The sequence below is a fragment of the Temnothorax nylanderi genome, unplaced genomic scaffold (assembly GCF_030848795.1).
Source record: "Temnothorax nylanderi isolate EJ_2023f unplaced genomic scaffold, tnyl_v1.0 TNYL_tig0214_pilon, whole genome shotgun sequence".
Classification (NCBI taxonomy): domain Eukaryota; kingdom Metazoa; phylum Arthropoda; class Insecta; order Hymenoptera; family Formicidae; genus Temnothorax; species Temnothorax nylanderi.
In genome coordinates, this window is record NW_027249276.1 from 12,531 (window position 1) to 38,344 (window position 25,814).

The 25,814-nt window shown below is 37.2% G+C and overlaps 1 protein-coding gene, 1 long non-coding RNA gene and 1 other non-coding gene across 3 annotated transcripts in view; 1 reads left to right on the forward strand and 2 right to left on the reverse strand.

The window, feature by feature from the left end:
* The first annotated feature begins 1,693 nt into the window (after positions 1-1,693).
* LOC139779199 (uncharacterized) overlaps positions 1,694-25,814 on the forward strand; it is a 41,525-nt gene continuing 17,404 nt past the window's right edge. The window contains exons 1-3 of the mRNA XM_071717485.1: positions 1,694-2,425; positions 17,171-17,343; positions 21,138-21,302. Of these exons, the coding sequence (XP_071573586.1) occupies positions 2,281-2,425; positions 17,171-17,343; positions 21,138-21,302 (483 nt within the window). The 5' untranslated portion in view covers positions 1,694-2,280. The remainder of the gene's footprint in view (positions 2,426-17,170; positions 17,344-21,137; positions 21,303-25,814) is intronic.
* LOC139779201 (uncharacterized) overlaps positions 2,286-25,814 on the reverse strand; it is a 109,330-nt gene continuing 85,801 nt past the window's right edge. The window contains exon 3 of the long non-coding RNA XR_011719824.1: positions 2,286-2,418. This is a non-coding gene — a long non-coding RNA (uncharacterized lncRNA). The remainder of the gene's footprint in view (positions 2,419-25,814) is intronic.
* Positions 2,803-2,874, reverse strand: Trnae-uuc (transfer RNA glutamic acid (anticodon UUC)). The gene has a single exon. It is a non-coding gene; the product is annotated as a tRNA-Glu (tRNA).

Sequence of the window (25,814 nt, forward strand, 5' to 3'; positions counted from 1 at the left end):
TTGTCCTAAAATAATCCTGAGGGATTGTACTTTAAGAAAAATATCACGATTCGAATTTAGTGCTAGCTGCAAAGCGTTGAAATTAATTAATTAACTCATGAAGCGCGCGCGCCGCGCTCTATAATTCGTTACTGCATCGTCAAAGAATTAGGTGCTCGCGTTATTATGGTCCTAAAATAATCCTGAGGGATTGTACTTTAAGAAAATATCACGATTCGAATTTAGTGCTAGCTGCATAGCGTTTAAATTAATTAATTAACTCATGAAGCGCGCGCGCCGCGCTCTATAAGTTCGTTACTGAATCGTCAAAGAATTAGGTGCTCGCGTTATTATGGTCCTAAAATAATCCTGAGGGCATTGTACTTTAAGAAAATATCACGATTCGAATTTAGTGCTAGCTGCATAGCGTTGAAATTAATTAATTTATCCATGGAACGTGGCGCGCTTCGAATCGTGATATTCTTTTAAAGTACAATGTATGAAAATTATTTTAATACTATAATCATGCGAGCAACTAATTCGTAGACGATCAGGTGACGGAACTTAGTACTCAGCGCCAATGGCTGGTCTAAGTTAATTATCGTAATTGTTTTACTGTTAGCAATAAACTCAGATGTGGGAATATTTTGATAATATATGTTTTAGATCATTTTAGTAACGAATATATTCATGCAGCAAGTTTTTTAAGTGTTTGTGTCGACCGCGACGGTACTGTGTTCAATATATAGTTGTTTATTTAAATAAATGTTATAATCTGTCAGTATTTTATCGTTATTTTAGAGCACTTAATTAGCACTTAATTAGCACTAAATTATAGTGTACTTGTTTTTTATTTTCTGATATGGGGGGGTCCAGCTTAATGGCAAGCTGGACCCCCCCATTTTTTACGTGATTTCCTGCTAAACCGTTCGAGCACCAAAATTCGGACTAGGGCACTTAATTAGCACCTAAATAGCACTAAATTTTTGACCTAGTGCGAACTTGATTTGCGCTGGTGGGGGGTCCAGCTTAATAGAGGTCCCGTAACGTGCAGAAATCAGTGAGAAACACAGAGAAAAGCAGATAACGATAGCCCGCGTTACTCTACTTGAAAGAGCAGTCGCAGAGGAGAACGCTGCTGAAAACGGGACTGACGTCTATTGTTTTCTCTGACGGTATCTGTTGATTGTTCCTCGAGATGTGCATATGACGTCGAGATTCCCGTGGTTGCTAGATTTATAAGCAAAATTGCAGACGATCAGAGACAGAAGAACCGCGTCGCCACGTGGTTGCCTGTGTTTGATTAAAAATAAATTTGCGGGAAAACTCAGGGATTTTTAGTTAAACCGATAAATCTTCCCAATTCTCGATATTCTCTTCTTATATTCCAAGAATGTGGAAAAGATTTCACGAGATAATAGAAAGCAGAAAAATTTTAACAAAAAAAATATAATTTACGAAAAATATCACAATCCTCAGTTCCTTTCTACTTTTACAATGTTATAATCTTTAAAATGCAATAAAATTGTACAGGAATTTTCGAATAATTTTTTTCTCGAGATAATTTTGGAAATACATATTTATAGGAAAAGCCATACAATATAAAAATAACATGTAAGAAGTATATTTATTATCTGATTTGATCAAATTCTCTAAAATTATATTTGCATTAGCTATCGAAAAGATATTATTATGTGCATGTTCTTTAACACATAAACATGTTGCTTTAATATAAACAAGGCACGATCATATAATAAATTTTCATCGCAAAATGCTGCTCCGTGTCTTGCGTTTACACATCGCGTGACATTATCGAGAAAAGAACCTGTACTGAGTAATCTTTGCAAAATAATTCTTCATTCGCTGGGACATCAAGGCATGGCGACACACCGAACAAAGGGGCTAATATAAGCGGGACTGAGCAAGCAACAAACCTGATACCTTCAATATGCACGCCGTGTTTGCATTTGTTTATTCGCGATACGAGCTACGGGACACGTTGCCGTCGTGTCGTTTCCCCGATTCTGCGCATGTTCACCCCACAAGGCAAAACAAAGTATCGTCGTCCTAATCCTAATATTTGAAATCTCTACCTCGCGATCCGCTCAATGTCTTCATTTCACATTTTTACAAAATTTATCACTACTCTTACATTTTTACAAAATTTACAACTACTCTTACAAATTTGTTATTAATTATTTTTACAAAATCATTAACTACTTATTTAAAAAATTCCATAAAAGTATAAGCATTTAAATTTTTTAATGGATAATTATAAAATACTATTTTGTTACTCACAGAATGCCGACGGATGTGACCGGGGGCCCAGGACTCGCAGTAGTGGCAGGGGACGTCCTTACCCTGCGAGGCACAGGACTCGCTGCTGCAGAAACGTGGGCTCTCCTCTGCCAGGCAGCCCAGGCCCTCCAGGATCTTTTTCTATCAAGTAAGTTAAAAAATTCTGTTATACATAATTCATCCCAATATTATCCATAATTAAATATTTCACATAATCTTGACATGTAATTTTTGGAGGAAAGAGGAAAAAGTAATAAAGATAGATATTGCTACTGTATATTGCCATTATATATTGTCACTATATAATTAATATTTAATATAAAAACATTATATTATCTTATTTACTTATATATATTTACTTTTGCAATTTATACATTTCCAAAGAAAAAAAAGCTTTTACATATTATAAATATATTATTAATAAATAATAATTAAACGTGCTGTTTTAGTTTTATTGAATAGTAGGTAATGTATAACTTAAAAAAAAGTTGCGGACTGAATTTTTGTAAAAAAAAAAAAAAAATATTCCGGTACCGGGAATCGAACCCGAGCCTCCTGGGTGAAAGCCAGGTATCCTAGCCACTAGACCATACCGGATTATACGAACGGTTGTACAAAGTCGATACTACACACGCAGGAAGAAGACAAACATACTAATTGTGCAATAAATATTATATAATAAATATTTTCTCCCATAAATTGTGTTTTAATAATATGGAGAAAAATTGTTTTCCTAATTGCAAAAATCTAATAAAAAAGTGACTTAACTGTATGTATTTTTTTCACTTTATAATTTCTCGTATTTTTTTTTTAAATACAGAGAACCTCTCATAATTTTTATTCCCAAAATATTAAATGTTGAAAATACACGTAAAATATGATCGTCACCATCACGTTACTATCCTTTCATATTCCCTACTCGAGACTTACGCGATCTTTTCTGCTTTCGAGGGCATAAAGCAGCCAAAGATGATCCGTCCACAAATCCCAGAGGCTTTTCAGAAAATATTGGTCGAGTTTGTCACGAGCTTTCACTATATATGACACGGCTTAGCATGTTTCGGATATGAAACACTGTGTGAAGCCGAAACTTTATCACGATCAATGCCACCTCGTAACTCAAAAGAAGCGCCGATAAAAGTGCGAGTAAAAAAATTAAACAAGATCGAATAAAATTAATCTTAATGAATAAAAGAATGTCGTACTAACTTAATCTCCGTTAGTACGACAGTTTAATCTCTTGATAAAAAATTTAAAATATTGCTTTTGATAAAATATTATTGAAAAAAAAAAAAATGTATCGATATTCGTTAATGTAAAATTCTACATCACTATACTCTCATCGAGTCATCAGAACTTTAATGTCAATACTGCTGTTATTAAAGTTATTACAAATTCCAATTCTTCTGAAAAAATTTATTTTGCAGCATTCGTTATTGACGTAATTGATAAGAGCCAATATCGCTTGTATATTTTATTTCGATAAAAATATTGTCACTTGCATCATCCTCGTGACAGTGCTAAAATATTCCATAGAGAGAAAATCCATATCTCCCGGGGAAATATTACACGCAAAAAAACATTTCCATTAAGTACATTGATGTCTTTTTGAATACTTCCATCTCAACATCGCCAACAATATTATAGATAATATACGCTCGATTACGTCATCAATTCTCTCCCGCATCATTCCTTCTTCGCGTTTAAGACGCCTCAAGGGTCGAAGCGAGAGGCAGTGTCATGGTCTAACGAGGCAGTTCTCTTATGGTATCTTCCTCTGTATCCGATTTATTTCAAGCATTGACGGCCGTTGGAAAAAATGCCTTCCGTATGACGGGGTGAGCTATAAAAATCGTATCCATCCGCCTCATCTATCCTCCGGCGCCAAAAATTCTCGATCAAGCTACGTGATTGATGATACATCAAGGACTTAGGCAAAGTCTCCCTCCACCCCAGAGAAAGAAAAACAACAAGAGTTCATTTACTCAATCAAACTATTGGTTCACCTCCCGTTATTCCTATTATGTAATTTGCATTATTGTGTAATCATTTGTGTTACAATATAATAACAAAATACAAAGTGGACATATATAAATTTTTCTAATAAAATAGAAAGCAATGTGCAATTCGATGTCCCGGCAACGAATATTAATCACGCGTGTCTATTGTATATACTTCATTACGCGTAATTATATACCTTTATCACGCAATTAATACGCCCGCGAATTTATTGAATTATCGCGCGAATAGTTGGAAAGTGCACGGCTGCATTTTGTGTATGACCGTATGTTTGCTTTACGAATAAATCACGAAACACGTAAATTCCATCCAATACCATTTCTGGCTCTTTTGTCACGCTGCGATTTTTATTAAATCCAGCGAGAAATCCACACACCGGCAATCGCCCGTATTATAATAGCGCAATCGGAGAAACTGCCGCAATGCGCTCGTTAACTAAATTCATTAATATCTCGTCCCGACTTTTTTCTCCGTATACTGAAAAAAATTCGCAATGCATCTGGCGCCGTATGCGTCGTATCCGTATCGCCGCTCTCTGCCGATTCATTTACGTTCCCCGTGGCGATGGGTAAATTTATCATCGCGCGAGATTAACACACTTTCGAGATGTACATCGCTGCGAAAATTACATTGCTGCGAGCGAAATGAAGATAGCTCGACGCAGCGCGACGCGAGACAAACATTTCTCATGATATAAAATAATATTTAGAAGAGCGCGGCGTATGAGGGGTAGAATTGTGCAAGAAAGACCCGCGATTTGTTCGCCTCGATATTTAAACGCGGTACGGCGCTGAGAAACTGCAAACGGAATCCGAAATGGAACATTACGTCGCATTCCAGAGGGATCGATAATATCAAATCTGGACAAAGGACAAAGGCCGGGAGATCGGTGGGCCGTTAAACCGCATGTATCGCGACAATTACGACGCTCTCTGAGCAAGTCAAACGTCGGACAGGCGTCAACGTTAAATATTCAATAATTACAAACCGTGTCGAGAGACCAGGTATCGTCGTCAAAGAGACACTGCTAATCGAGTAATCGACGACGCTGTCGCAGTATTAATCGCATCATCGACCAAAGCCACTGTTACGGTAATTGGCTTATCCGTAAGATTACCCTTATGATTTAAACAACTTTACCCATACGGTTTAAACTTTCCTGTATAGATATTGCACTTTACGGTATTATTTTTAATGATATATACCTATATAACAGAACATTTACTCTCTCTCTTTTCAACGATTGCTCCTACATCTAGGAAATCTAGGAACAACCCGATCTCAAATCTTCTTTTAACTATCGTAATCCGATAAGATAGATACTATGAAAAAGCAGAAGCTCAAGAAGCAGCTCTCTTTCGGCTGGCTCTTGAAAATTCGCACAAAATATCTCAAGAAATATCTTCCTTAGAAACTTCTGAAAAACTCGAGGAGAACGTATGTCAAAGTCTTTACTATCTAATGTCGAAAGACGTTAAAACATCTGAAAAATATCGTCGCTTACATCTTCTCTTGACAAGAACTACTTAACAGCGATTAATACTTTTGCTCGATTGCAAAAAGTATCGAGAAACGTCGTGGCACCACATTAATACCTATGATAATCGGAGGGATAAAGATTTGTGAAATAGTAAATTACGGGGATCAGTACGAGTTTGTACTTTTTGCTCGACAGTGCCGGACATCAGACCTAACTAATGGAGGCAGTGAAGTATGGATAGTAAAGCGAAGAAGTAACGATGTATCTTCAGTATCGAAATATCCATCAGCGTCCCCTTCTCTCAACATCGGCGCGAGATTAAACGCGTCAAGCCGCGCTCAACGTTGCGCCAGGCTCTCATTCTTGACTCACATACGCGCGGCTTAACAGGCGTGTTTACAATGTCGGCAATTCGGACCCTCCAGTTCTCTCCCTGAGATTGCCGTGAGGTATCCTGCACGCAATTGCGATGCCCGCATAGCATGACTCACGAGCGCCGTATAATAAGCGGTGCATCGCCCGCACCGCAGGACCATCGTATCCCGAGGGATTCCGAGAATTCGTCCTTGCATTTGCCCTGAAAACTGGACCTTTATTTTGTTCGTTGATTTTGAACACATCATGAGCGCGGTTTCTCCAAAATCTCGCAAACTCCTCCGAAAATCTTGCAAGCACCGAGTTTATCAGATGTAATGTAATAAAATAGAGCATCGCGTGAAAGAGAGAGATAAAGAAAAGGAGAAGAAAAGAGAAAAATATTTTCGTAAATCATAATTATTAACACTGCTCGGACGCCGTGTTTTTGGAGCACTCACCCGAACACCCTGAGACTTTTAAGTTCAAAGGCTTTTTGAAAGCGTTTCTGTGTTACAAGAAATCTACAAAAATTCATGTATCATCTTTAAGGTTTCAAAAAGTAATTTCTATACTTACATGGGCCGGAACTGTTGCAATTTTTTTTTTAAGAGCTGAAGCCATTTCCGTGGGAATCATAAATAAAAACTCGACTATGCCTTAAAAAGTCCACGGTGTCCGCGCAGTGTTAATATTAATATATTAATAATATCTTAATTAAGATAGCGGTATTAAATTTTATTAATATTGCTGAAGCGTTTCAAAGTGAGAGACTGCGATAGCAATATTATTGCATTTCCTAGTTCTGTGTAGAAATGTATAATTTTCCGTATGCATCTCAAAAATCATCCACGCGAGATGATTCGACCGCACATCCTCGAAATAAGCTCACGTCAGAGCTGCCAGGAGCTCGAAATTATCGCGTAAATTCGCACAGCTGTGAAAGTTTTAAATGCAAGATGTGGTCCCACGTCCCACCACCGTCGAGCGAATTGTTCCCGTCGCGTAATCGCCTTCGTAGCATCTGCCTTCATCTGGGCGACAACAAGAGCCGCTCTTAATGAAGTGACCCTTTAATTTAAAGCAACGCTCTATTTATTGATAATACACCTTGTAGAAGAAAAACTCGGAATACGGGGCGGTGACTCCTTTGGCATCACGTCGCAAAAAGTGTACAAGAGCTTTAATAATGTCGGCAACGTATAAATGCCTTCGGCGAGAAGTCACCATTCGTCGACGAACAAATAGGGTCACCGGTGTATCCGTGCGTTCACCGCGTATCTTTGAAATATTCTCATCCACGTTAATACAGAACTCGGCGAAAAGCGGTCGCGTAGTTGCTCTAGATGTTTTCAACCGTCCGTCAAAGGCGCGCGCTTAAATCTCATCCTCCTCGAACATCGTTTCCCTGGTTCTCTTTACTCGTCGCGGTAATTTACTATGAATCGAAATTTCAATTGTAACTAATCAATTCTTAATTAGTCGATTGTAAACGCTGCGCAAGCCAACTCACTCGCATTAGTCTTTCAGCAAGAATTATTGTCTTTTTCAATAATTGAAAGAAAATTAAACCGTAAAAGATTTATATAGAGATGTATTTATAACTTCGAAACGATCAATGCAGATAAAATAATAAATTGAAGGAAAAATTTAGAGAGAAATATATGATTAATGTTTAATAGAAAAATTATTCGAAAAATATATTTAATAAAATGTGAAGAGAACACAATTATTTGGTCCGTTGCTCATTGTTTGATTAGCATTTCTAATTATCACAATCGTCAATTTTTCAGTAATTAGAATTTTTATTAAAATTCTAAATAATTTTCGATTGCAGAATGTGGAAAACTGCATTCATAATAACAAAGGAGAAACGCTCGTGCTGAGCATGCTTGCGGCATTCGCAGACTTAATTTCACCAAGTGCCTATGTGTGGGATGAAAAGGCTGCAGCGTATAAAAGGCAGTAGATTAACATGGAATAAAAATATAGATTCAGGGCAATCGCGGCATAAGGAAGGAGACTCCGTTCTCGTATTGATCTATAGATATATCTCTAGAAGCCATACAAATCTTTCGTTAATCTATACCTGTTTCTATGCTACGTAGTTGAAAATATAAAAATATAATTGGTCTGAAAGGGGTTAAAGTTTTATCCTCCATTTATTCAAAACAAGACAAACCGAATAAACGAAAATCGACAAATTTGAATCACTGACAAATTAATAAGTCAATGAATCATTCAAAATAGCGATATTAAAGCAGTATCGAAATCATTCAACGTGTATAACTTAATGAGAGATGAAGGGTGAGAATCCCGACGATAATCCCGACATATGAAGTTCCCTCCGTTCCATCTCATTTATCCTTGTCTCTCATTATCTATCCACAAAGAGACGACCCTTCTAACTCTCGAGGCGAGCTTACGCTCGCCTGCCTGTAGAGCCTCTTAAACGGTCTTTTGCAAATTAAAAGCAGACAGTAATTCCAAGAGAAATATTATGATTGTTTTGAGAAATAATACTCGCAGGTAAAATGGTGTGCTATACTCATTAGCGATTTAATTTTAATAACATGTTCTTTGATGAATTGTATATAGATCTCTATTCTGGAAAATCTCTATATCCGGTAAAAACGAGCTTATATATAATTTTAAACATCTTTATATATAATCGTGAAATTATCGGTCATTTAAAAATCAATAAGGGTTTCCTTTCCTACCGCAAAAATTAATTAACAAAAAGTCATACAACTTTAACAGTTGTAAATTATTCGTCTAACTTGGATTGTGTTAAATAAAACGTATCAGATCGCTAATCTCTATGTATTCCTACCCTTTATAGTCTTTTGATACTTTTGTCATGTTTCAAAAACCACTAGTCAGATCCTGATATTCAAGGCAGTCGAGATCTATTTCGTGATTAAACGGAGCACGACAACATCCACTTATTTATTTATTTAAATGTTATACACAACAAATGTTATACAATCGTTTAATAGAATTAAATATATTTTTAAAAACATTAGTCAAATTGAGTGCTAATAAAATAAAAAGAATTCTGTCTCTTTATTAGCTGTGTAAGATTTATTGCACACTTATTTTATCTTATTTTTAATCAAATTCTTCTCAATTTCAATTTTCCCTTTTTTCTTCTCAATCTATATTAATCTGGAATTTTCCTTAAAATAAAATAACGATAAAAAATCAATGCACTGTAGTTAAATCAATGATATATGATACGAAATGTGTAAAGTACGTGAGCTGAAGACTAAACGAAAGAGAAATCGTATTCGAGTGGCACGCGCCTAGCAATTGAGACTTGAACGACCGTATCCAGCCACCTATTCATCGGAGATTTTTATTTCCGATTGTTCGAGCGAATCAGCCGGGGCTGATTTTATTCAACAATAGCATTGGTTTACGGCGAAAATGTTTGAGAAATTTTAAGAACTTTTTCTCATAATGATCAACCTTATTATTTCTTTATAGAAGAATTCTTCGTAAAAGATAATTTTGTGACGTTATTACTGCGACATATAAAATGTCTTTTGTCGTAAAATCGCTGTCGTAAATTTCCCTGCCACGAATAAACAAGACTCTCGCACAGATAAAAGACCGTCTTCCATTATTACTACTTTCATTATTCCCTACTGTGTCTGTTTGCTTGCAATCAGTTCGTGTTACATGTCGGAGGAACTCTCTTAACAACGCCGTTAACATATTTCACCGTATATTCTCTCCACCACTGTAACATACAATTTAGGATAATGACTTTATGAGGAGAGATGGTATATTATATCACGATAACAGCATCATCGGTTCGCTACGTTCATAACTCGATCATCCGCGTGAGCGCGAGATTCCGTGATTCCCTCCTTCAAACTCATCTTGAGCGCGCGGCGCGTGGGAAATGCCTGCTCGTCTTCCACGTTCTCTCCGCCGCGCCGCCCTTCGATGGTTAGCGACTTCCATCTCGATCATTAATTACGTTTCGCCGTCGCTGCAGCCGAAGTCGGGATCGCGGCGGTACACTTCGAACGTCTTTCGCGTTAACGACCTTTCTAACTCCTCTTTCACAGTTTGCCAGTACATAGCGAATATTCGCGCCGACGGGAAACATTCCACATTTTGATGAACCACTCAAGCTCCCAATTACATCCAAGATGTAAAGTTTATGCTGCGACACAAGAAGCTTTAATTTTCGACCCCAGTCCAAATCTTACATATCTTTGTCAATTGTGCGTACTGCGTTCTCAAATAATCATAATTTGTCAAAAGATTCTAAAATTATTACACAATAATCTGAGAATGTAATCTAAGTTTCTATCATGTTTTTAAATTCGCTGTAATTGGAATTAGGATACAACTTGCAATAAAAAAAAAGGGAAAACGTTGTAACTAAAAAGATCTTAAATTTCGTCTTTGACAAAACGTCCTCTGACTAGAGAGACCTGTGGCGTTTGAGGAATCTCGTCAACGGGTTTGCAGTCGTTTGTTCTCAATTCATTCATAAGATACCGCATATGCTCAGAACGGCAGGTGGAACGGGAAAGCTAGTAACGTCGAGAAAAATGGTAGATGTATGTAAATGTACGCGGCATATTTTACAGTGGGTACGTCCCCCGGGTGTTGGTTTCTCCGGTTTCTCTCGAAGAAGCCGACATTGAGGGTTGCAGGGATGAGCGACCCCGGTATACGCCCTTAAAGGGAGATGTAACGTCTAATGATCTGCCATCTTCGTGCGTTATTTGCCCGCCGGCAGGCTCGGAGACCTCGCGGTTAAATATTTACCGCACGAATTTTCCGCGTCGCACCTTCCCCCCGGTGCCATCAACGACGCCTTAATCCTTTCCCTCGCGTTCCTTTTTCTCCAACGCTTCGCATCCAGACGATAATTACATTGCCATATTACCGTTGACGGGCGAATCGATTTGCGGCAACGGGCGACTTGAACGCCAACTAACTAATGTAATTTAGTAACTGCCAACATGCTAATTCGCCTTCCGGACATTTCTCGTTTCCCGACGTTGTTTTCCGTACATTGAAAAATCCTTACTTTTCCGAGCATTCTTCAGTAAACAACATTACATCTTGTTCGTCCTCTAAGAAAATCCAAAGTTTTTAACTTCAGTATTAACGATCGCGATGAATCACAGTTGAAATAAGGACGTGAGTTACTTCCATGCTTTGTCTGTGCTTGATATCATCGTCTCTTATTAACATCACAAGAAATTTAGTAGTAAAACTTAATCTAAATGTAAAATTTAATCTAGAAAAAAGAATGTATTTTCTTTTTTAAATATAAACTTTGTTAGATATAATTCATATTATACTTCTTGTAAAATTATACATTTCTTAGCGATTCTATAGAATACAAATGTTGTTACGTCAATCAATGAAAACTTTTCTATGTTGAAAAAAAGCGCCGAATCTCCAAGAAATGTAATCGGTGCACCACACGTTATACTGTGCCTCCTATCGCTTTTTTCTTGATTCAAGACTGTGCCTATTTCACCCGCGAAACACAGGATTGCCATTAAAGGTACAGACACTTGCAAATGTGTATTTGTTTCGCTGTAGGACTAGTAGCATAGCTAATGCAACCACAGTTAAGTCCTGCAAAACTTTGTTCGGTCAACCGATGCAACGAACAGCTGCCAGTGAAAAACATTCGAGCAAAGCTTTCAAATCCATAACAAAGAGCGGTAACGGTTTTGCACTCTTCTCGCCAACAATCGAGTACTAAAAAGGACCAATTTTTTCAACAAATAGTGTCACTTGTCTGTCACTTGCTATTCGATACGTGATGTAATCCGCAATCAATGCGTTTGTTACAATGAGATGTGCATCTTCGTGCATGTAAATCGTCGCGCCTACTGTAGCGAAAAGTTATGCGAATAGCGGAAAGTCGTGGAATTTCAGTCATTTCCCACGTTTTCTCTCTTATAAAATGAAATTCCAACCACGTGAAAACCGACGCTTTAGTATTACCGTCGCGCGTGAGCTTTGCATGTTGAGTCTTGCGCGCGACACGTACGTTTTGCACGGTGATTTCTCGATAACCCGCGGTTGACCTAAATTTTAATAACGTTAGAGCTACGGTCCAGTAGCGGCCATGAAAATATGCTCGTCATAAAGACTCGCGTTTTGCTTTGAAAACAATATTATAATTTTGTATAAAGAAAAATCTAACTTTATATATCTTAAAAAATACATGATAGATAAAATACTAAAAATATATCTCCACTATACATATATATTCTTTACAAAAAAAATAATAAACTTGCTTTGCGCTATTTTAAATTAAATCTGACATTTTAATTAAAAAAAAAAAAAGATTAGACATTATGTGTGATAGATTTGGGGGTTTGATACTAAAATTTATTAAAAATGCTTCGCAGGAAACTCGTATCGTAAACTTTAAGACTACAAATTTTACCTTAAGTATACAAATTTTTGATTATGCTAATACCAGATTATGCTAATATCTAGCTCTCGCGACAAGCCACGCTGCAAGTAAGAGCCAGATGGAACATATTTCTCTTCCGCACTCTCAAGTGGAAAGGGACGCGTCAGTATCAGGCTCCTTTTTAAAATGCTCGCGCCAATAACGCCGGCTCTGATCCGCAGGGAACTCGTATCGTAAATCGTGGACCGCAAAGGCGAATCGAGTCGACATTTTCCGCGGCTTTCACATTTTTTTTTCTTTTGCGAGAGATGTATCTAAAGCTCGAAGCTTCCTCCGCTCACCGAGATATTTTTTTGTAAAAGGTGATCTTGAGAATTAAATATGTTTCAAAGTACCCATTAATAAACTTTTCTTAGAACGAATCACACGTAATATTATTTTATAGATAACTTTATTTATATTTTTACAGATAATTCCGTAAAATTCAATTATACTTATATACTTGTCGGTAATATTTTACTCGAGTTATTTCCGTCGGCTGTTGATTTTCGCGACCTGAAAAATCTTCCTCCGCTCGCGCGGCGCATTTCCTCATTTCGCGCAACGCGATTTTTCCCCGCCAAAACGGTCACCCATCGAATTACTCAGCAGATACAAGAGGCACTAAATAGAGGCGGGAGGAGGGAAGGCCCAGAAGGATTGTAGAGGGTAGATTTCGAACGGTCAGTGTTTATAGGACAGACAGAAACGAAGGGCTCTAGGGAACTATTCATCAATGTCGAAACACGCACATATATGTGTACGTGTATATTCACACGTGTAGACAAGGATACACATCCTCATCCTCGATGCTGTCCACACACGTACGCACGCCTACGTCACACCCACGCGAACGGGACACCGTCCTGGAATCCGCCAACGCGGTTAAGAAATAGGTGAACATTGCGGTGCTTCATGAATTTCTAAAACAATCTTCAGACGCTCTCAATGCGGGGTGTCGATAGGAGCTCGAGATAATGAATGTTATCAGTTCTTGGGAAACCTACTTTCCGGAATTACAACCTAATATCTATTTAATTCGACAACGTAAATGTGGGTCTTTCTTCCGCCGGACATTTCATTGCAATTCCCGAGGGATTGAAAAAGAATTATTTCAAACATAAAAGGAGTGATCTAAAATAAATTTTTCCACGATATCTATATCATTAAATTTAATCTCATTAATTATGTCTCATTTTTAAATTAAACTCGGATTATATTTCAAGATTTTTGCCAGAGAGAAAATACGTCGTATAGTAGGCTCTGAGACGAAATGGGACTCTAAGTTAGGACTAAATATATTAACGGATTTTCTATTTTATAATATATTTCTTTTCTTTTTATTTAGTATATAGACTGTTAGAAATGTTAAATTTATTTACGTGAATATTTCAGTCGCCTATTCTAAAATCTTGAAGAAAAAAAATATATACATTTATAGATATTTCCATTTTTGAAAAAGATTTGAAGGACCCGGGCTATTAGGTATCCATAACGCATTACTGCCTGAACGAAGATCGATGGAAGACAGACACAATGCGATGTAACGCGAAGTCTGCTTTGACCTTTCGCGGCGTGGAAAGATATGATGGGATGTAGAAAGAGCGACCTAATGTTTGAAGTATACGCACGAATCATCAATCATGTATGAGAACCTCGCGAACACGTTTATGATTGTATGCACCGAAAATTCACCTCATATTAGTAAAGCAGTTACAATAATTTACCGACAGTAATTAATGTTGTGCGTTAATTGCACTTGAAAGACTCACTTGCACCTTCGGCATACTTCAATAAACAAAGAGAAATGTAAAACTCTATGATGCATTCAGTATACCACTTATTAACATATTTTAATGGCTTTCGCTATTAATTCATGGAAACTATGAATATTACAAATTTTTAACATATGCAAGAATGTAAAGAACCGTTATATAAAAGAATATTATTTTAAAATAAAATAACAAAAAATTAAAAAATATATATTTAGAGATAGATCAATAGCACATATTTATTCTATATTTTTCTCCCTTCCCGCGTGAAAATTCGTATATAAATAACAGTTTTATATTAAATCTCGCGAACAGTAAACGTTTTTTTTGTGCCGAGAGAATTTCATCGACTTTCGCCAAGCAGAATGTCCTGCAAATAGCGAGTTTGTGTTTTGTTGCACATGCTGCATACCTACAGCAAGTAGATTGTCGTGACATTAGTTTCGAGGACTTGCGTCCCATAGAGCAGGAAATCGCACCTCCGTCGACGATCGGATTCCGCCGCCCAAACGAGTCCGATCGTTTACAGAGATTGACTACTAGTGCAACACACAGGGCGAAATAACATTGACGGTAACAAAAACAGACAGTGATAGATGACGCAAACGCTCGATACCGCTGTACAGTTTATCCAGCGTATTTCTTCCCATCAACGAAATGCAAATGACATCGATAATTAACGTGTTTATTATGCAAATTGATATTTTCAAAAACAACCAGACTAAACTTGCAACAACGCGGTGGCACCAATCAGATTCCGTTTGCGTTCAATTTTACTTGAAAAGCGTATAATGTGTGTAATGTTTTTTTTGCGCGTAATTCAATTTTAAACGCATCTCTAGATATGTGCGAATTGAAGTGACATGGAAATGTTCCGCTAATGATCAGCCGATGTGATTGCGCGAGTCGTCTCTCTCCATCTAGGGATTAGTCGAGATTTATCAGGGAACACGTCGATCACGTTCAGATCCACCTAATTTCCTTAGAGCTTAAATCTTCGGAGAACGGAAATAGTTTATCGCTGGGAGCGTCCCATTCGATGCGTCTCTGCTTTCTAATTTACACGGAAACCTGTCCGATCGTTCGCGGAGATTGACTACTGGCAGAATTAGAAATTACGTCTCGTATCGCTAAACGAAACTGCGTTAAAAAAAGAAACGACGATACGAACGACGATACGAAAATGTCATACATTGTCAAGTAGTAACGTGCATTGGTTTGAAATATTTTACACGGATATATAGACCCTTGTTTCTACAGTCAAAATGAAATATGACAACGATATAAGCGTAGGCACGCATATTAATTCAAGTTAATCGAGCGTGCTCAGTATTAAACGTTTAACGTGTCGATTCTGGCAGTCTGCGCTAATTTCCTTAGGGCGGCTTACGGGGACACGGCGGAAGAGGAAGAATTTGTCGGTCGGAGCGCTTAGCTAAATTACCAGGGAGTACTCGCGGGAGAATATTCTCCGTGTCAAGGCGCTTTAGCCCACCATTAGGCTGTTAATGTCCGTGACACGCGCAGAATTAGCACCCCAATGGCGAATTATACGGAATTTATAACGGGAGTAGTATAATGGATGGTCTAACATTTCAGACCAGGCTGTTTGCCATTAAACAAAAGTGAGGTCCGTGTGGAAAATGTGGCGTTATTAAGACACCAGAATGAAATGCTGCTGAGGTTCTTACAAAATAGCTGTGGAGTAATACTTGAAAGTTCTAATACATCTCTTTAATACAGAAATTACGGCAAAACTCGATCTCGATCATTTAGTACAGATGTTGGAGAAATTGGCGATCGAAGTCGATATTGAAGCAATTGGAAGCGCAGATCGAGACGATCGTAAAAATGAAAATACGATTACGAGTTTGCGGAAAATGCGATTTGCAGGAGGAGAAGAGGTCGAATTCATTCGCGGTTTCCTCAATCTTCCTCGACCTCGACGTGATTTCCTTTCAATTATGTTTCAAACGTTCGACACAATTTCTGAGAATAGGATTTCAGAAAAACAGCTTGAGAAGACAGCGAAGACGTTGAAAAGAAATACAACGCGTTAAAAACGATAACAAATGATCTGAATTGGCGTGGGCGCGCGATCGCGGTAAATAAACCGGGCAATTTCCAGAAAATCCTCTTGTCGAGTGAGGATCCCCTCGTGCGCACCTGCGACCCCAACTCCGTCTGCCTTTAAGCTTGTCAGCCGCTCCGTAGGCTATAACTAGTCGAAGAATTAATTATAACCCTAATCCCTCTCCGTAAGTAGTTTGGCACATATATGGCCGATATCACAGCTTCCAGCGACAAATCGCAATTATACAACATACTACAGTCGTGCCCGGTGAGTTAAAGCATACCAGACTGGTGTCTCTAAAGAAGAAATATGTTTCTATATAATTATATGAATATCTCATACGATTAAAATAAATAAAGAGAATTTTTGCACAAAAAGCTGTGTCTGAAAGACTTCGTTTTTTATGCCATATCATATAGAGATTTTATCCGTACAAAATTAAATTTTCATATTTTTGAAAAGCACCTTATGAATGAATTATAAATGAAAACGAATATACGTACAATTTTATATTTAAACGTAATTCAGGCCAAAAAATTTAATATGAATTATTAATAATTTGCCTTTGCTCTTTGCAAATTATTTATCAAGAAAATGATAAATTACGATCATTTTAGCGAAATATTTTTAGCAACCATTCTCGATTTAGAAACATTTTTGCTGATTCTTCACTATATGTTATATAGATAGAAGTAAGTTTGTGGTTCTGACAACAATCTTATATTTTCTATTAATATTTGTTCTAGATGGAGGCGTGGTGGGTGGTTCGAGAGCAGGACCAGTGGTGACTCCGCATACGCTGGAACTGACACCACGTGGTAGGGTTTTGCTGCAGCTCGCACCGCCGGAAACTGCTCGGGCGTACCTGCCGCCAGAGTATCGACCCGGCCGCGTATATTCGGACACGGATTCGGAAAAAGTACGTCACATTCAGCACGCAGTACTTAATGACGCGTCATTAATTCAATAACGAATTGCGCTCTGATCTGACGTCCGTTACGCGAGAGACTTCAAAGTGGGCGTTCCGACGTTTGTTACACACTTACTAAGTAAGTGTGTAACTTACTTTAAGGCTAATTATAAATTACAGCTGAAATTTTGAACGACTTGTATTTTGTATTAATTTCTTTTGCCTTTTTTTTTACGAATTTCCTCTCAATCTACTTACGCGATGCGTATTGTTATCTGGATTTATGAAATGTTTGAGCTTTCGACTGTTCAATCACGATAATGCGATATTATACTGACAAAGGTAAACATCCAAAACAGAGTCGAATAATTGTGCGTCGCGAAATTAGATATGAGGATCAAGAAACGACGTGACAAAACACGTTTGTCATGGAACATCTCAATTTCCCCAATCGTTCAATTATACGCGAACGCGTGTATAAATGATAGCGGTATTTACGGAAGGGCGAGGCCGATGGTATAATTAAAAGAGCACCCGCGCGCCGGAGAATTATTAACGTATCCTATTAAAATCCTTTCAACGCGAAGAGGATTAAGCCGCCATAGTCGTCCTTTGACGGCTCGACGACTTTTTATTTGCTCGACTTCCGCGTTTCAGCGCCGGCTGAATTTTTAACGGGGCCGCGCCGCGCCGCGCCGCGCCGCGCCGAGGCCGACCGTTCGAAGAACTCGAAGAACGAAGAGAGATGCAACAGAGACTGAAGCCGGTTTTTGTGTACTTTTAGCAAAATCCTAGCGCCGTTCCTATGGCCCCTCTCACATTTTTTCAAGCACGTCCGTCGGATTTTCTCGCGCTCTCTCTACCACCCTCCACCCTCGGCGATCTTTTTCATTCCCCTTTAACGCCATCCTTTCTTCTCGTTGACGGCCGGACGGGGCCTCGTTGTTTCAACACGAACACCGGTATATTTATCTCCTGCAGATTAAAGGGAGAACAAACGACGCGCACGATAAATAAACTTTGGCCGTATCGTTCTTTTATATCGCCAAATTCCAAAGCCTCTCCTTATCTCACCCCAGCCCCTAACGAAGAGATAAGGCCTCGCGGAGCGCGCAATCTTGATGCACCCTGCTGCATCCGCATCGCTCGTTAAGCGCGCGAAGAGACGCGTACGTACGTAATTTACGTTTGCGCAACGTTCGTAACTATTGAAATAGCATAGAAATAAAACTCCCGACGTTTACGATAGTGAGTATAATACTTATATAGAGTTATATGACAGAAGTGAATAAAACCCTGTAGTGAGAAAGGAACAAAAGATAGAAGATATACTTTTACGATTCAATATTTTGCGGTTAGAAATATCCGTTGTGAAAAATCGTTAAAACTTAGATATCTTCCGCTTTATAAACACATCAATGTGTATTTATCAATGTTCAAAAAGAAATAACATGATGGTTTAAATAAATATTGATGGAAGTTATAACGTAAATAAAACCAAAACTGGAGACCAATACCAAAAAGATCGATAACTTCCGCGTTTTACATTTTATTTACTCTGAAAATCAATGATTTAAAAATAGAAATAAAAAAATATTATTCTAAGTTTCAATAAGAAATATTTCTCCTTTCATGTAAAATTACGAAATAAGCCATTATTAATTATCTCGAAAGCACGGTATCGATTAAATGCAAAATGCAAAAGTTCTTTCAATAAAATTCGTTAAGATCTAGTATTTCAATCTGCTTTCTGTCTGTCTGTATCGTAAACTAACATCAAGATGTAATATTCAGTTTCAATCTCAAATAAAGTATCGGTGCATCTCCATTAACGATACTTTAAAGCGTATCGAAAAATAAATTCCGATTCGTCCAACAGGATTCTAGCGAAAGAGAAAAATGAGAAGCTTCACTGCACACAGCAAAAAGTATAATAAATTTCACTGCACTTTTAAGTGAGAAATAATTATCACTTCGTTAGTAATTTAATATTACTAGTACACAATTAACATGAAGGCGATAATGAAAGACTTCTATGAGAGACTATGAAAGGCGAGACTACTTAGACATCGTAATCAAAAGGTACAAAAGAAAGTTCGGTTTTTTATCTTACAAAATGTGCTTCTACTATAATAAAAAAAATTGTGATAGTAATTTATGCAACTTTCCTGTAATTTTTGTTCCGATTCTATACGACTTTAGATCGTGCATGAACTTAAAGTGTGAATATTTTATAGCCTACACTGTTCATGGCAATATAAAATGTTAATAAAATATTTAAAATAATAATTGAAAGTAATTGCATATACAATTTCATTACGCACTATGCAATTAAACAAATGCATATTATTTTCTTACGTTTTGTGTAACTTTTAATCTTCTACGAAAGCACTAGCATGCACGGGGTGTTTTTACAAATATTTCAATCAAAATTTGTCGAAGAATTAGCCTCTAAAAATATTTTGCACTTGAGTTGTGCTTTTGATCTAAAATGTCCTAAATCCATCATTGATAACAGAGTCCCGTGCACCTTGATATTCACGTCACGACTCCACTTTTCCGGAGAACACGAAACTCTCGCCGGTGATGGTTGCAGCATCACGGTACACAACGACGATTACCTGGGCGACATATAAAGCTAGCGCGAAAAAGCACTCGCCTTTCCGGCGGTTGTCGCTCTTACATTTTTCATCGCGTGACACAGTGCACAAGCGAGTTGTTAGAATGATCTCTGTGACACGGTGAGAGCACAGGTGCTATATAGTTGCATATGCAACAACATCACCTCTCTTCTACGTAAATAAATGAAGAAGCCACGAAGTCAATATATAACGGGAAGATTTACAAAAATCTCGTTTTTTTTTTTACGTTTAATTATAAATGTTGACAAAGAATCGTGAACCGCTAAATGAAATAAAGTGCAAAAGTAGGAATTAAAAATGACAGAAGAAATTATTCATACTGAAGCTGTGCTATTTATTCTTTTCGAGCAACGGAAGTATCGAATAACATCGATGCTTAGTTTTCAAGTATTAAAGGGATGAAGTCGACATTTTCTAGTACTATCGATGAAAGTATCGGACAACGTTGTTTTTTCAGCGAATAAAAATGTCGATAACTCTAATACTTCCTCGAATCTACATAATATTCCTAGACATGTTTAGATGCGTATGTGCAGTATACATATTCTCCCGCGAAAATAAGAAAAATTGCATCCGCTTTAGATAGAAGCAGTCTCGACTCTCAAAATTGATGTATTCTTCGACATGCACAGCTTATCTGATATAAGATATTGTTCCTGAGAGTATTGTACCCCTTTCCTTCAGATAGTAGCGTTCTTTTATTTATCAGTCTAACGCTAATGACATCACTTAGGATAAGAAACATATCAAAATTTTTAGCGAGTAGAGATACTAATATTTCTCTACATTTTTAAATAGCCATTCTTTTGTTTATAAATTCAACAATATAATTCTTCGTGCAGAGTAAAGTAGAGTGTATTTTAAAAATGTATGGCAAATTTAAAACTTTTAGTAGAAATATGTATAACTACTTAACACTGTCAAATATCTCATATATACATAGAGTATATTTACGTTACCTTACTTATTGTTAAAAGAGAATTTACAAACTACCTATATATGTAATAGAAATCCTGAAAATTCTCAGTAAAAGAATAATGTATTTTATGATATATTTAATGTAATTACTGCATTTTTAAATCAACGCTTAACATACTCCTACTATTAATCATACTTAATGTTTAATGTGCTTAATAAAGATTAATCTCATTTTGATTCCAGATGTGGATGTATTCCTTAGGCAGAGCATTATTAGACACGACTCCGAGAGCAACGGCGTTAACGGGGACCGTTTCCGTTTCGCCCTCTTCCGCTTTGCAATCAGTGTTGGCCGCCATGACGGAGCCTGATCCTCGCAGACGTGCCTCCTTGATGAATTTGCTCGACGTAAGTTCTTAAGTTTTAATGAAATTCTTCTATCCAGATTTCCATCCTGAGAAGGTCTCTTATCCCCGTTACATTTCCGTCAATCTCCGCCAATTTTCGTTAATTTTCTCAAAATTTGTCAATATAATTTGTATGTACAAATATATTTAATACGTTTTACTCGTACTCTTTAAAAGACTGTTGCACGTTATTCATTCATCATCAGTACAAACACTCACGCGCACGCACACGCAAGCTCCGCGTTACATAACTGGCGAGCATTGTGTGCAGCGTTGTACAATCTGTTAATAAAAGGTCGAGACTACCGATTTTGCCGTGCGGGGTACGGTTAGATAGCTCGAAATTCCGAAGTTCATTGTGTGTGCACTATCGACGGTCCGAAATAAATCAGCGAGTATCGTTTAGAGTGACTCTTCAGCGTTCGATATTTCACTCTGCGCGCCGTAACAACGCATCATTTTCACGTATCTTTCTCAAAACAGTTTTCGATTCTCGTGTTTCATCATTCTGCCGGTTGTTCGATATATCTGGAGTTAGATAACGTAACATTCATCATTAAACGACGATATTCAATAATGTACATTTTAATCTTGCTTGTTTGCATTATGTTTTACGATTTATTTTTATATATATCCTATGTTATTTTTTGGAAAATATTTTTTTACGATAAAAAAATCAGGCATTAATAATTGCGAAAAATATACTTTAAAAAAATAATATAATAACACATTTCAAATGAATAATGAGGTTCTATATCGCTGTATTAAATTAGATGTTTTAATAAATATATATCAAAGAAGTCGTCTCTGCAGACAATTATGATTACGGATCATAGATACATTATTCAACGTATATCGCTGCGACTTGGATCTTGACAACCCGCAGATTAACAATATCAATCCCAATCCCATGTACCGCAGCACATAGCAAAATTAATTTTCACATCACGATTACGAATGGCGAGTAATTCAATGTCGTGAACGTATCCATGCGAGCAGCTGCGTCAGACTGGAATTGGGCACAAACACATGAGGAATGCATAGCGTGCGCCAAGAAAGGCCGGGTCGTCTCTACGGTGAGAATAATAAAGCAATTTGTCGCTAATAACACGCGACACTACCGTGACGATGAAATTTCGAGACGCAGCATGTCATAGTAACTCGATCCTTAACTTGTAACTGCGACTAGATGTTACAGCAGACGTGTATACGTGTCCATCCAGTCTCCATGCTAAAGTTCATGTATCTGCATAGACATGCATCCATGTCCTGATGCAGATCGTAATCGCAAGAGCCAAGTATTTTATGTAGACCATCATGCTTATGCATTTTATTCATGACTTCCGTTTTATACAATAATCATCTAAATTGTGATTCTCATTGTCAGAAAGCAGAAAGAAAGACTATAAACGAATATTATCATCGTTAGAAATATGAAAAATGTATTGAGCGCTACACATATTTTTCTGTAATATCACGCGACTGTGTTCTTGCTTACTTTTTATTGTCTCTTCGGTAAATTGATCAAGCGATCAAGGGATCAATTGAATTTCTAAGCAGGAATTTAATTCAATGAGAAAGTCGAACTGAATAATCAATATTACGGATTTTTTTCCCGCGATAATTTCGTTAACTACGCACGGCTTATGTCTAAACTTCGATAATGTTCATACAGGATTAATCGATAGATCACATAGACTTAATCATAGCCACGCGACACCGTGCGGCCCTCGAGTGTCCGCCGTCGGCTTGCATGAAAGCTCGCTTTAATTGAATCACCTATCACGGGCAGGGCGAGTACGCTGCGCGTGCAGCATTTGTACGTCGAGACGACATTCGAGGTGCAAGCAGATGCCGATGATTTGCATGACAAGGAATAGCGATGTGAGATGTCGTGGTATAACGGTGAATATACGTACCTTTAAATGACACTCGAAGAATGAGTCAGTCAGTCCGACTCAAAACAATATTTAATATCTGATAAAATGCTACATTGTGAAATTTAATTAACTGCACGAAGCAAAAAAAATGTCCGTAGCTAAGTTACGTGCATTGAGATAACATTGAGATAAATAATAAACGTGGACCCAATTTATAATAGTAGCCCCCAGTTACAATTACTGCAAATATAATACTGTTTGAAACTTTGTTTTAGTGAAATATTAATTTAAGTCTCCTTTAACAAGATATTTAATGTCCACAATTAAAAAGTTGTGTAAATCCTGTTTAAGGATGTATTACCTATACCTTCCCAGCCAAAAGTACAGTAATCTGAGAAATCCAATTATATCGGTTGTATGCATACTTTAACGGCTTACTACTATTTAATATCATAACAAGGACATTAATGTTACTTATTTAAGTGATTTTAACCAGTTTTTATGATTATTAACAGCGTATTTGTAAATATTCTTAAGGATGTATGTCCGTTCAGTCAAAATAAAGGGATCAAGCTGAAATTTACAAAGATTGTGCACTTATATGTCCTAAAAACCTGTGTTAAATTTCAGATCGATTGTCTGACTCGTTTAAAAGATATTAATTTTTTAAACTTAAATTAACTAAAAAACAAAATTAAAAAATTAATATCTTTTAAACGAGTCAGACAATCGATCTGAAATTTAACACAGGTTTTTAGGACATATAAGTGCACAATCTCTGTAAATTTCAGCTTGATCCCTTTATTTTGACTGAACGGACATACATCCTTAAGAATACTTACAAATACCCTGTTAATAATCATAAAAACTGGTTAAAATCACTTAAATAAGTAACATTAATGTCTTTGTTATGATATTAAATAGTAGTAAGTCGTTAAAGTATGCATACAACCGATATAATTGGATTTCTCAGATTACTGTACTTTTGGCTGGGAAGGTATAGGTAATACATCCTTAATGAAATTGCATTCCGCTCTCTTCCTTTCAACAAACAAGAAACTTTTAATTTGCAAAAGAATTTGTCACAGCGAAGAAATGTGGAATAGCATTTATATAAGATATCTTATTATTGTGTCTTTATATATACATATGTATGTACATATATGTATATAAGAGTCTTAACACAAACTGAAAACCAATAGAATGAATATACGCTCCAACAACTGCCAACCGCATATAATAGCTCGATGAGTCGTGGTATAATACGTTCGAAGGATGAAAAAAGATAATGAAAATGATATATGTCATGGAAAATACTTCACATTGTTATAAAAATGTGTCATTTAACATACAATCGCATGCTCGACGCATGACATTTCAACAAAAAATATTTATCTGTTTACAATTATATTACGTTAGATCCAATGGTATTTCAGACGCGTGTTGTTTTGTGTATCGATTATAATTTGAGTAAACAAATTTTGTATATAAAATGTAAATATACAATTATTATATATTGCATCGAATTGATTTCTGTCGATTGTTTGCATAGTCTATCCGTGTAATAAACAAAATAACATTAATATTAAATAAAACTCCTGTTTACCTTACTCGCATATTAGAGTTAAAATGTATTTTTCAGATGTCGACGCGATGTCGACGCGAAAATTTTCGATTTCAGTTTCACGCCGAGGGGATTTAACGAGGGGAGTTAATGCACACGTGCGATTTCTAACTGTTCATCGGATTTTCAACGACAATTATACAGATGCAAATGGCAAGATTATGAAATTTAATCGTGGGCGACGGGGTCGCGCGCGCGCGACGCCTCCGCGCATGATTAAATTATTTTGATCGGACAGCAAACAGACGGGAGATACGTGTGATGCGGACTTCTCTCACATGTAAATATTAGGGCGAACAGATAGCGTGATAGAGGATGCGGTCGCACGGTGCAACACAGCTAGGCTGCAGCGCGTCGCGTATTTCCGCACGAACGCGGAGTACGCGAGCGCAACGCGATGCGAAAATTTCCAATTCTAGTCTTGGAATGCGTATAAACTTGAGATAAAGGAGAGAACCGACTTCTCTTCCTTGCTTTCTTAGGAAACTCGGGATGAGAAAGAAAGAAAGGGAAATTTCTTACATTCAATTTGTAAATAAGGGAACTTTTGTGCGAGAAAGATCGTAATATTGCCCGACTTTTAGCATATCAGCTCCAGAAATCAGTCGAAAAATTTACATAAAATATGCACTCAGATTTTATATATAATGAATAACTCAAATGAATAACGATATAATGCAAGAGTTAGAACGAAAATTAAAACGGAGTCCATTGCAAGCGCAATGAAGCCATCGATAAATCTGCGCGAGTTCAAATCTCTCAAGAGATTACTTTATGTAGGCACGGGATCATTAAGCGACTGCGACATTACAAGAAATAAATTCGCAAACCGGTATAATTCCGTGGATCTTCCGGGGGTTTAGCGCACCTCGAACGGTGCGGCGTGATGAGTGGCGGTTCCGGGCGCAAAATTTCATACGAGGGTGGTGGCTCACATATACCTATACGATAATTTCGCCAAGCTCGATGATTAACGGCCGGCAATCTCAAAAACGCGGCGGCCGTTATC